This window comes from Podarcis erhardii, assembly GCF_964252035.2.
Source record: "Podarcis erhardii genome assembly, chromosome: 6".
NCBI lineage: Eukaryota > Metazoa > Chordata > Lepidosauria > Squamata > Lacertidae > Podarcis > Podarcis erhardii.
Genome location: NC_138510.1, coordinates 51,054,150 through 51,067,146, shown reverse-complemented (window position 1 = coordinate 51,067,146; position 12,997 = coordinate 51,054,150). Strand labels below are relative to the sequence as shown.

General features: G+C 46.7%; 1 protein-coding gene across 12 annotated transcripts in view; it reads right to left on the bottom strand.

Annotated features, from left to right (window-relative positions):
- PTPRF (protein tyrosine phosphatase receptor type F) overlaps positions 1-12,997 on the bottom strand; it is a 523,498-nt gene that overhangs the window by 29,697 nt on the left and 480,804 nt on the right. For all 12 annotated transcript variants that reach the window (XM_081865454.1, XM_081865450.1, XM_081865456.1 and 9 more), the window contains one exon: positions 10,769-10,866. In XM_081865454.1, the coding sequence (XP_081721580.1) occupies positions 10,769-10,866 (98 nt within the window). The remainder of the gene's footprint in view (positions 1-10,768; positions 10,867-12,997) is intronic.

Below are 12,997 nucleotides of genomic sequence, written 5' to 3'. Positions count from 1 at the left end.
ACCAGAGCTACTAGTAAAAAGGGAGGTGTTTTTTTTACAGGAAGTCAAATGTGCAACTGCCAGAAAACTAAAGAGCAATGAAAGGAAGGAAAAACACAATCCAACCCTACATTGTCCTACAGAAGTACAGGACTGCAGAGTAAATGTTCCCTTCCTGCCTTCTATGGGAAACAGGTTGTGGAGAAGCACTCAGGTGGAATTTAAATAGGAACTTTAGCAGTTGGTTCCTCTTACGTGGGCTCAGCCAGAGAAATCTCTCAGCTGGATCATACTCTATAATTCTATGTACAAGTTCCTTCATTTTTGAGTGGCTGAGAACTCACACCTGCATCTTCAACATGGGTTCATGGAGCAAATGCTGGAGAAGCTGTGCCCATCCAAGCATATGTATCCAATGCACTGGTCTGCTTTGATCAATGTTTTTGCCACAATTCTCAGTGTAGTTGGCAGGACTAGATCGGCAACTCCTCTTTTTTTTTTTGAAATAATATTTATTAAGGTTTTGAAGGTTACAAATAAAACACAAAAACACCAAATTAAACAAAAAACAAAACAATGTATCACATTAAAAAAAAGAAAAAAAGAATACCATACAAATAAGAAAAAAAAGAAACAAAAAAAGTTAAAGAAAAAAGAAAAGCAAAAGCAAAAAACACATCAAGCCTTCACATAGTATATCTTTCATTTGCTTGTTTCCTTGACCTCCTCCCACCTCCCCTTTTTGTATTCTAATTCAATTAAATATTTCAATAAATCCTTTCCCTCTTTTTCTCCTTAAAATTAATATATCTATTTGAACTTAAACTCTTAAAACATTTCCACTAGGGTCATAAAAATTTCATTCCACGATTTTTCTCTCCCTCATTAAGTTTTACAAAATTTCCAAATATAAACTTTAAATTCCCAATCTTCTTCCACCGTCTCCTCTCCCTGGTCTCCGCCTTCTGTCAACTCCAAAAAGTCCATCAACCTGGAGATCTTATATCCGAGGCTCTTAACTCTCCTTCACGTCCCTTCTGCCGGTCTTCTTCATAATCTTTAGTGCTAAAAAGCAGATCTCGGGGGAGCTCCATCCCAACAATGCCTTTATTCGTTCTTAACAGGGCAGCCAGATTTCCATAGTTAAAGCTAGGATCCATAAAGCGTTCCAAGTCTTGTTTCAAAAATCCTCCAAATCCAAATGTCCCAAAGGCTCCAATCTCCTCCTGACCCAGCTCCAAATCCCAAAAGTCAATTGATCCCTGCATTAGGGAATCTCTCCAACTTTCCTTTTCCAGACCAGGCCAGGCTTCAATCTTCAAAATCTGGCTTTTTCTAGTTTCAGTCATAAAGGAGCTCAATTTGTAATCCTCAATTTGCATCTGCAAGGTCAAGGCTCCCCCCTGTATTACTCTAGGCTCGACCACAGCAACTTTCTCCTTCTCCTTCTTAACGATTTGTTCAGTCATGATAAATTCCTGTGCCGGATCCTTGACAACTTCTGTGTTGATACAGTGGTGCCCCGCAAGACGAACGCCTCGCAAGACGGAAAACCCGCTAGACGAAAGGGTTTTCCGTTTTGGAGGCGCTTCGCAAGACGAATTTCCCTATGGGCTTGCTTCGCAAGACGACAGCCCATAGGGAAATCTCCGGGACAGTGGGGAAGCGCAGCTCGTCTTCCCCGCTGTCCTCGGACCTCCTCCGAAGCCTGGCGGCGGGGCGGGGACACCTCCTCCCGCCGCCGGGCTTCGGAAGGATGCCCCGATGCCGGGCGGCGAGGCCAGAATGCCTCCCCCCGCCGCCCGGCATCGGAACGATGTCCCGAAGCTGAGCGGCAGGGCGGGAAAGTCTCCCCCCGCCGCCCGGCATCGGAACGATGTCCCGAAGCCGAGCGGCGGGGCGGGAACGCCTCCCCCCGCCGCCCGGCATCGGAACGATGTCCCGAAGCCGAGCGGCGGGGCGGGAAAGTCTCCCCCTGCCGCCCGGCATCGGAACGATGTCCCGAAGCCGAGCGGCGGGGCGGCAACGCCTCCCCCCGCCGCCCGGCATCGGAACGATGTCCCGATGCCGGGCGGCGGGGCAGGAACGCCTCCCCCCGCCGCCCGGCTTCGGGGCATCGTCCCGATGCCGGGCGGCGGGGCGAGAAAGCCTCCCCCCGCCGCCTGGCATCGGAACGATGTCCCGAAGCCGGGCGGCGGGGCGGGAAAGTCTCCCCCCCGCCGCCTGGCATCGGAACGATGTCCCGAAGCCGAGCGGCGGGGCGGGAACGCCTCCCCCCGCCGCCCGGCTTCGGGGCGGGAAAGCCTCCCCCCGCCGCCTGGCATCGGAACGATGTCCCGAAGCCGGGCGGCGGGGCCGTGAAGCCTGTCCTGGACCTCTTCTGAAGGCAGGCGGGGGGCAAAAGTCTTTGTCCCCCCTGCTTGCCTTCCCAGGGGCTTTTAAATCGCCCGGACAGCGGAGAAGTCGCTGTCCCGGGCGATTTTAAAATGCCGCCCGCCAGAAGAGGTCGGGGGAAGGCGGTTTCCATAGGAACGCATTAATTGATTTTCAATGCATTCCTATGGAAAACCGTGCATCGCAAGACGAAAAACTCGCAAGACGAAGAGACTTGCGGAACGAATTAATTTCGTCTTGCGAGGCACCACTGTACCCACTTTTGATCCCAAGATGACAACATTAGTGGCCATAGCATCTATCTGTTTATGAAGCTCTTCCAGCAAATAATTTGTCTTATAAAGTGCAGACACTAAATCTTCCCTAACCGACATTCTTGGGATGTTCAAGGTCAAATTCTGGTTTCTCACAGTCCTTATCTTACAGCTGGATAACTCCACTCCACTCTTGTAACAGTTTCAAAAACTCAGTCCTTTCCAACACAATTCCAAAGGTGAAAAATAGTATCAATTTTCAGTTACTTTTTCTTCTTTTAAAACGCAGAAGCGGACAATGGAAACAGTATCTTTCTCTTGTAGCTAGCTGTCAAATATGTACTGTTCACTGTCAATGGACTTTTTCCTTTTTTTTCTTTTTGCAGCCAGTTCCCAGGTTCAGAGACGTGGTAGCTTAATTTTCCATTCTCTCCTGCAGGCACGCTTGGTCAAAATTTTCCCCCTCTTCCCCTGCTTCCAAGGGGGGTTTTATAGTTTCAATCAATGGAAGTTTGATCCCTTACATGAAGCTTTCCAAAACCTTAGTTTACAAATACTTTGCTTCAGTCTATTTACAAAAAGGGGAGGCGGACTTCCTGTTTTGAGCCTTCCCCATTCAATGCCAAATTAAAGTATTTAGAAATCCAATTTTCCATTCTACTCACGGGTTGTTGTTTAAAGTCCAATTGTCCACAGGAAAAAGTCAGCGCTCTCCGGCAGCAGCACTGTGGCTTCACTCCGTGAAAGAAGCGGTCGATTCAAAGCACCGCGCCGTTCACCCCACGTCGCTCCGGATTCCCGATACCGGGTCTCCCCGCGAGTAGGGGGGGCGCAAAAGGTGCCAGCCGAATCCCAACTTCACAGGCTCTTCGGCCTGTGATTTCCAAGGGTCTCCGCCTTCGCCGTGGCGGTTCAGACCCTGCTTTCCATGGAGCAAGTTCCTCCCGATCGGAGGAGCTCTGCCATTGCTGGAGGCGCTAACCCGGAAGTCTCCCTAGATCGGCAACTACTGCCTGCTCTCCTGCAAAACTTAAAACACCTGATTGTGATATCCAGTTAACACTTGGCATGCGATCTGTTTCATGCCTGACATGGCAATTTAGGTAAGAGTCCTACATGATGCAGACTGCAATGGACAGAGAGCTGCTTTTTCAGTTTGCCACAGGCACAGCATGGCAGACAAAACTGTCTGAGCAAAACCAGAGCAAGCACTTTATAGAATAGTAGAATGCACACGAGCAACAAAGTCAAAGCAGCTCAGTATAGGTAGTGTTGGCACTTCTCCTAGTCTGACTCCTCCCAACCATTGCTGGGAAGTTTCCTTGTCTAAGGGCTTTTCTCCCACTGCATTACAGGAGCAACAGGCTGAGGCAGTCATAAACAAAAATGCACACGGGCTGGTTCACTTGGAGGAATGACAGGTTTAAGTCCAAGAAATTGCACAGGCCTTTCAGGAAAACAGCATCCCATGTTAGGTTCAGTGGCAATGGGTATTCCTTTCAAAGAAGAGCAATGCAGCACATAAAAGAGATTTCCACTGTCTCAGCAGGGAGGATATGACATCACAGCACTGCTAATAGGTGGTTTGGGAAATGCAGGATGTAAATAGACGTTTCCAACAGGAACCCTATAATCTTCTATTATCAGAGTAATAAGCAGGCAGTGCAGTGCAAAGTGGCAGGAGTAGACACAGCCCAGCTCTCTGCAGCTCAAGGCTAGGGCTCAAGGCACACTAAGCACATGTCACACATAACAGAAACAAGCCAGGTTTCTGGTCCATAGCTACCTGGACCTGTCCATTTGGCACCCAGATGTCTTTTGTTTTCCCCTAGCAGAGAGGAATTCCATTTGTGTTTTTTGTAAACTATCCTCTCTCTGCAATAAATCAATGGTAGGGAAGCATTTTGTGTCTTGGCAGGATTTTTTTACAGCTCAAGACAAGCATAGCAAATATAGCCCATCCCAAGCCTAATATTATATTTCAGGCCACATTTCAATAAATATGGTAATATCCTCAGCAAACAAGTAGGAAGATGTCTACTCTCTCTCTCTCTCTCTCTCTCTCTCTCTCTCTCTCTCTCTCACACACACACACACACACACACACACACACCCCATTGCACTGGTAAGATACAAAGAGATGAATGGGCAACAGTGCACTTTCACAGGTGCATTTGGTGAGGACACAAGAGAGGGCCTTCTCGGTGGTTGTTCCAAGATTGTGGAAATCTCTTCCACAGTAGGTTAGGCTGCCCTCCACCCAGCTTTCCTTTAGCTGGCAGGCAAATACTTTTTTGTCTAGACAGGCCTTTGGTCATTTACTGGCTGCTGTGGCAGTGTATTCTGATTGTTTTTGGTGCTCTTTTTAATATACTTATTTTTTTTAAAAAAAAATCTTATATTGCTTGTGTGTCTTTAAACCACATTTGTTTTAATTCATTCTGTGAGCCATATGTGGTCCTATACTGGGATATAAAGTGGGCCACATCACTTTAGACTGTGTAGAACTTCTGTGCAGAAAAGCCTCATTCAGAACCCTCCTGGAGGCCTTGCCCTAAGGGTAGAGACTGAAGCACAAAACACACCTCTGCTCAGTCAGAGTCACACTGAGACGGCTGCAATGACATGGAAGATAAAGGCAAGGATGGCATAGCTTCACCCAATCCCCCAGAGTGTAGCATCAGCAGTACCACTACAGCAATTGTCTTGCTCTGCAATGCGGAGGTGAAAAATCTCCCATGTTCTATCACCAACGACCCCATAAGAGGGCAAACAGGTGAGAAAAGCAGCATCCACCTGGCAGTGAAGAAGTGCTAATTAAATACGCCTGCAAATGAGTGACTTGTTTAGAAGTGAAATGATTTAATTTAAACTCTGCTGATGAATTAATGTGCACCTGTTTCCCCCTTAATGGCGGGCAAATGAGTAAATAAGGCAGGGAAAGAGAGGTGCCCCAAATGCAGCTGAAACCCATCAAGCAGTTTTTTCAGATGGGCTACACCAAGTAAAGGGCTCATCCCACTGTTACCTAACTCCTCTCCTCTGTCCACGGGCAAAACAGCTTTGCAGTACTGGGATGTGCACATTCACTCTTGCAATTTGGGCCCAACAAGAACCTCATATTACCCAACCTAAGACAGCAACAGCAGCGTGTATGTATGGGGTGGGATTTTTCAGGCAGGGAGGGGGACAGACACCAATTTGAATAAAGAGTTGTCAACTTTTTTCCTGGAAGATGTCCTGTATGGCCAGCAGAAATTCAGCAGGTGAAGCTTTTCTTGGCAGGTCCAACGACTGAAAGGATAATATTCCTTTTGTTAAAGGTGCAGGAGCACAGCTAGAGAAGAAGTTGGCAATGTCTCTACTTTTTTAGCAGGCTGGGATGATGCAAACCTTGCTAGCTACATGGTTTGGTTCCAGCATGTTTGCTGTGCCCATCAAGAGGTTATGATTCCTAAACCCTGAACTCCAGGCAGTGCTCTAGCATAACCATAGCAAGCTAGTGCATTAGTGTACTACCAGTGTATTAATGATGGCAGCACCCATGTTAACACAGCCATTGACCAATATAAAGTCAAAAAACAATCACTGGCAATGTGTCAAATTGCAGAGTCAGATCTGTCACTGAAAACCTCCAACTTCTAGGACATATTGCAGCACAGTATGCAGATACGGCCATGGGAACTTGCATGTAGTTTTGATGGACCCAATGAATGCCTGGAAGGAAAGCAACTGGGGATAACTGAGGAGCTCACCCTCCAGAAATCCCTTGCTGCCACAGGAGCTTGATGGCAGTGACTGAGTATGCAGTTATGTACCTCCTGCTCCAATGATCTCTTCCCTTACTTGCACCCTGCTTGCTACAGGAGATGAGAGAAGGGTGAGCAAATTAATTAGCAGGGCAGGAGATGTTGCTACTGCACACTTGCTGTCATACTTGCTTTGAGCTCTTAAAGTGGCAGGCAGTCTCTTAGCAAACCCCAGTGGGGTCTTTGTTCTGTGCTCAGATGGCCAAGGAGGATTTTGGAAGTGGGAGGCATGGCAGGATACTTGGAGAGGGGAAAGGCAATACAGTGAGGAACAAGCCACACTGCTCTTTTCTAGCTGTAACCATCACCATACAACTAAATATCTGCACCTTGCTAGAGTGTCTGATAGGTTCTAATGCTATGGCAGATGGTTGGAAAGGAAGAGTTTGAAAAGATGCAGCTCAGATGCTTGGAAGCATTTGCTAGTCTTTCATTATCATTTCAAGGGGCAACAATGAACATATTGCCTTAGCAGGTGGTTGCTAAGCAGAATCTGCAGGGCTTCTTCAGTAACTGACTTCTTTGTGGCTTCCCAAATAAGGAAGGGTGCATGGCAGTCTGGGAGTCGTAAATCTATCCAGCAGGATAGAATTAGGGGAAGGAAATGCTGAGTGCCAAAAATGCTGGGTGATATTTCTGGTTCTGCAGTGGAGATGTTAGGACAATTATTAGTTGAAGCAAGAGAAAATCTACAACCATTAGGAGTCTCTAAGGTGTATAAGGAAATGATTCAGAGTGAAACAGGACACCCTCTTTTTACAACAACACATATACAGAGGGACTTGCTCCATGGCCTGTAGTTTTGCCCTCTTTGATCTATTTGGAGCATTGCAGCCACCACCTACTAACTATGCTGACATGATTAAAGTGAGGCAGGGATAGGTTAACAGCTCTTCACAACAGTCCAATAATTCAGTGTAGATACTGCTTTTGTAGATGGCAAAAATATACTTGGTCTCCATTAGCTGATCAGAGAATGAAATGCCTGGAAATGTTGGGAGTAGGCCAACCATCCATGTTGGGACTAGGCCAACCAGTCTTCTCATCTCATTGACAGATATAAGGAAAAGAGCTCTAGCTAATTCACTTACTGCACAACACACAGCATCTGCTTCCTATTTGCATGCGACCGTGCGGGGGGAGGAGAAGGAGGAAGCACTCCAGCTCGCTAGTCGGTGACAGAAGGAATCTCACTTGCTCACTCACTGAGCCGAGGAGGAAGACTGGCCCCACCTCAAAATTGCCTAATATTTATCCACAGTCTGGCAGACCACCTGCTTTGAGTATCTTGTGGGCACAGCCTGTCTGCAGTACAGGCAACAGTCCAACAGGAGGAGCTCAAATACAAGCATTGCTCTAGCACAGCAAGAGTGTAGATAAATAATTAACATGCTAGCGTGATTGTGCTTATTTAATTCTATTAATCCCTGGCTGTAAATTCTCTCCAAGGTTCAGTGTGCTGTAGGAGCTAAAGATGCTCTCTCTGTGGTTTGACATCCAGACCTATCAAGAGCAACAATGAGCTAGCCACTTCCACTCCTTACGGTCTGTGCAAGTCACATGGAGAATGACACACTGACTTGAGATCCACAAGGGCTCATAACCAGCACTGGCAGCACCAGGCAGCTGTTTTGCTGGGCAAATCCTTTTTCCGCTCCCAATTCTAGTGCAGCTACACCCTCTGCAGGCTGCTGGCACAGTGCTTGACCACACTTTCTCTACTACTACCCCTGAGGTCCTGAAGTTGAGGCTAGGAACTGTAGTGTTTCTTATTTTGCCTATGAGATAGGTTTTGCCTGAGCAGGTACTCCTAATGCTGTTCCATCCCTGTGGCTGAAGTATTAAGTATGCAGACCTCTGCATTACCTATGGCTTTGAGCATGTCCTTTATGCAGCGGTTTTGCAGCTAGGTTTGTGTGAGAAACGTAACATGCAATTCTACCCAAATTAATGAGCACACAAATAGCCTCAAGGGCTGATCCAAACTGCTTCCCCTTTCCTTCTTGCTGCTTCAGCCAGCTGCAAACCCAGTTCAATTAGCTGGGTTCTTGAACTCACAGGATTAGGCTGAGTTGTCTGGGAGAGGAAAAACTGTGATCTGTGTTGTGATGCAGAATGCCTTCTCAATGTCTCAGTATACCCCCCACATCTCAGCACTATATTGCTCTTCCACTATTCAGCTTAGATACACAAGATGCTCCTGAATCATCTACCTACTATTCTAGATTTCTTCTTCCACACCACACTGCCATGGCCCTAACAGAGTGCCTGTGGTATCAAATTGCTTGCTAGGCCTGAAAGTTCAAATTTTCTCCAGTAGTGACAAGGACAAAAAACAATAAAGGGTTATTTCTTTATTTTCCAACTTTCTGAGTGAGTATTGCTTCAGTACGACTTCTCTCTGCCCTAGTGGGAAAATCCTCTCCTGTTACTCAGCCTGCCCTGGACTTAACAAAGATGAATGGTTCAGACAGGGGTACAAGGCAGCAGAATCCCCAAGAAAAATCCATATACCAAAATTAGTTCCTTCCTTAATAGCTACTTAATCATGGTAAATGCAGCTGATGTTTACTTGAAACTGGAATTTGAGAGAGAGGGATTGGAAGGTTGCAAGTCAGAATTGTATCTAATGACCACTTTTAAGAGATAGTGTGTTCTTTAAAGTGTGATTGAAGCCCCCTATAAGAGTGAGAACACTCAGCACCCCCCACCAGCCCTGATACTATTGTAGCTAATGCTGTCCATGGTCCTCTTTTGTACCACACTCCAGAAAAAAATGGATCTTGTCACAATGATCTATGAAAACAAGAGCCCAATTAGAAATGGGCTTGCATGTGGGATTTTGGGTCCTGGCAGGCTAACAGCCTCATAAGCACTCACCCAGCTGGGAGTTCCTGGAAAACATACCGTATTTTTCACCCTATAGGACGCACCGGCTCATAGGACGCACCTAGATTTGGGGGGGGGGGAAATAAAGGTAAAAAAAATATTTCCCCCCCTCCCAGGCGCAGGGCTGGGGCGGGGGAAGCCCGATCTTCCCTCGACCCCAGCCCCCAGAACAGGAGCCAGAGCGATGCCGAAGCTTCGGAGGGTCGTGCAGGGCTCCGGAGGGTCACGCAGAGCTGCGCGGAGCCCGGGAGGGCAGGCAGCTCTGCGCGACCCTTTGGAGGCCGGCGCGGCTTGGCGCCGGGCTCCGGAGGGTTGCGCAGAGCTTCCTGAAGCTTGGAGAGTGAGAGCGTCTCGCTCTCCAGGCTTCAGCGAAAGGCTGTATTCACCCCATAGGACGCACCCACATTTCCCCTTCATTTTTGGAGGGGAAAAAGTGCGTCCTATAGGGTGAAAAATACGGTACTCCTTTTTTGTGTCCTTCCCTGCTAAATGCTGTGGATCAGCAGTGTGTGGTTAACAGTCTTTCCAAACCTTGCTAGGCTTTGGTGCCTCTTTCACATGCTAGCCTTTAGCCAGCCAGTGCTTCTCCCTGGCCTCTATAATCTTGCCTTCTGGGCAATGCTTGTATCACATCCCCTGAATCAAGGGAGATATGCTGCTGCAAGGGGAGGTCAGGGGCAAAAGAAGATAACAATTCAAGCAGGACCAATAATGCATGAAAAGGACACTTCCTCAATTTATCCTCCCCCTCTACACATATGAGAAGAGTTTTATTTATGATTTAAGCCCCTCACAGCTGAAGTGGGCCCTACAGGGCATGCTGCAAGCACAGGAAAACATTTATCCTGCTACTGTGACTCTAATAGCTACAAGGGAACTTTTTCCAACATAGCAATTTTTCAAATTAATCATCTGCCTAGTAAATGGTTCATCGTGGAGAGAAGGAGTTTGCCTGCAAAAGCCACCATAATTCCTGGCCTCTCAATACCACTATTTTGGCCTCCATCACAGCATATACAGCACTCCGAGGCTACTGAAACTGTAACCTTTTCCAGTATAATTAATAACTAACAGAAAGTGTGCAAAACATAATGTGAGAATCTATATCTGTATTTCTCTATATACTGGAAGCAAAACAGGTCTGCACTTGACCGTTCACACATTACATTTTACACTTCTTTTCCAGCATATAGGGCAGTTATGGGCAGAATTCTTTTGTAAGTTCTGCAATGTTAGGTCGGGCTGAGGAGCTGCAGACAAAACTATTGTCCAGGTCAAAAGCAACCATTCCGGTGCTATCGAGACATTCTAAATCACAACTCTCATTAACTCTCTGGCTGGGGCTCATGGGAGTTGCAGTCCAGAAATCTGGAGGGCACCAGGTTGTCGACCCCTGAGTCTGGAAGAATACAGATCCAAGATTAAACACCCAAGCAGGCTCACCTCATATTCCTGGGAAAACTTCAGCCCATCATTGGCCTTCAGTCGGTCGATGTTGTCTGCGAGGTCCGTCACTGGAATGGGAGGATGATCACGCATGCCTACCAGATCAAACATAAGGAGGGGAGGTAGCAGGGTAAGAAGTTATTGCACAGCTGTAGAGTGTTCCTGCACATGCACACAGCAGACCAAATGGCAATGTGGCGCGATGGATGGAACATGAGTGAGGAAACATGGCATGCAGTGCCCACGCAATGGCACAATGTATGTGTGCATGCTCTGATGAGACAGCGACCAGCCAGATGGCTTCTACATATAATACCAGGCCAAAAAGGGTGAAGATACTGCTGTATGGACTGAGGCTGGAAGGGGCCTAGGCAATAAAGTACAAAGCCCTTGGAGTCTGCGCCCTGCATTCCATTCAGACAGTGCACAGTACAGTACAGATACAGAGATCCTGAACAGATGCTAGCATTGTTCACTGGGCTCTGGGACCACTTTCTGTATCTCTCAACAGCCCACTCTCATGTTCTCAGTGACTGAGGCAGCGGACAAGTCTTAAGCACTCACAGCCATGAATCTATAAGAAAGGCACCAAGAAATCCTGTATCTAAAAGCTGGGCAATTAAAAACCATTCCTTATCAAAGAATATTTTGCCTAGTGATAGGTAGGGAGCAAAGAGGGTCTGGAAAGTAAGCTTTTGTGCAACTAGCCTTCTTGAGTTTGATGACTGTGCAATGATGCACAATCTCACAAAGTAGACTTACACCAGCCCCTAATCAAGAGACAGGATCTATTCTTCTTACAAGTTAAACCCCATCTCTGTTCCTCTGCAATTCTCAAAGTATCAATAGGAAGTAAAATCTGCAGCAATCCCCCCCCCCCCGCATTTTCCTCTTGCCGTGGAGGCCAGAGCCAAAGTAAACTTTACAGGCACAATATAGAACAAAACCCCATCCTTCTCCTTTGTCCACCAGAAGCTCAGAAAATTAAGACAGTATTTGTAGGCGACACACTGCACTTCACATTCATTAAGACATAGGCAGAGAGAGCAAAAGAAAAAAAGAGCAGCTGCATGAGGGACTACTCTTGCAGATGGTTCAGAAGTTGCAGTTAGAGGAAAATGCAGCAGCCCATTTGGTTAGTGGGTCAACCACCTGGAATCATATTATTCTAATTCTATAGGATTTACATAGGCTTCCAATACATTTCTGAGATCAATCCAATGTACTATCACTGACCTATTAAGTCCTGCATGACTCAGAACCCCTGACGGAGCACCACTCCCAGTACTGTCCCGCCTGGTTGTTAAGATGTGAACAAAAGTCCCCTTTTGATGTCCCACATCAAGGGTCAGTGCCCATGGAGTTATCCTTTTTGCATCAGCTCAAAACCTTTTTGTTTTCACAAACAATTTTAAGTGTTGGGATTTTATGGAATTATCTGCAGGACTTGGTTTTGTAAATTTTAATTTCCGCTACTCTCATGTATTATTTTGTATTGTACCTCAAGGACCACCTTTCCTCTGATCAACCAGCCTGGACCCTGCAATCATCATCTGAGGCCCTTCTTCATGTGCATCTTCCACAAGAGGTCTGGAGGGTGGCAACACAAGAATGGGCCATTTTTGTGGTGGTTCCCCCTTTGTGGGATGCTGTCCCCCAAGGAGGCTCACCTGGCGCCTTTCTTACATATCTTTAGGCACTAGGCAAAATCATTCCTTTTCTCCCAGGCCTTTGGCTAATTAGACAATCTATGACCTTTTAAACTGTGTGTGTGGTTTTTGTTTGTTACTATAGTATGTATTTTTGTAGTTTTATATTGTAAACTGCCTTGTGACCCTTGGATGAAGGGTGGTATAATAATAATAGTAGTAGTAGTAATGTCATTGTTTTTATACCTGTGTATAACTGGGTTTAAGAATGACTGAATGCCTAAATAAATACATTTGGGTTTAAGGCATTCCAGTAAGGTGCTGCCTGCAAAACAGTGGCTGAGGAGCATATGGAGGAAATGAGCAAGTCCTAGCTTGCTGGACTACATTTGGATAGAGAACACTTCCTTTTCATTTTGGAGGAGATGCTGTATGGCTTCCACATGATATAAGTGCATCCTTTGCAACTGCAGCCAGGCCTTGCTTCCCTAAGTTGGGGTCCTATAACATACCAAAGAAAGAGCTGCTGCAGCCTCAGGTGCTCAGTCAAGATTGCAATTTTGCTGGCTGATTTAGG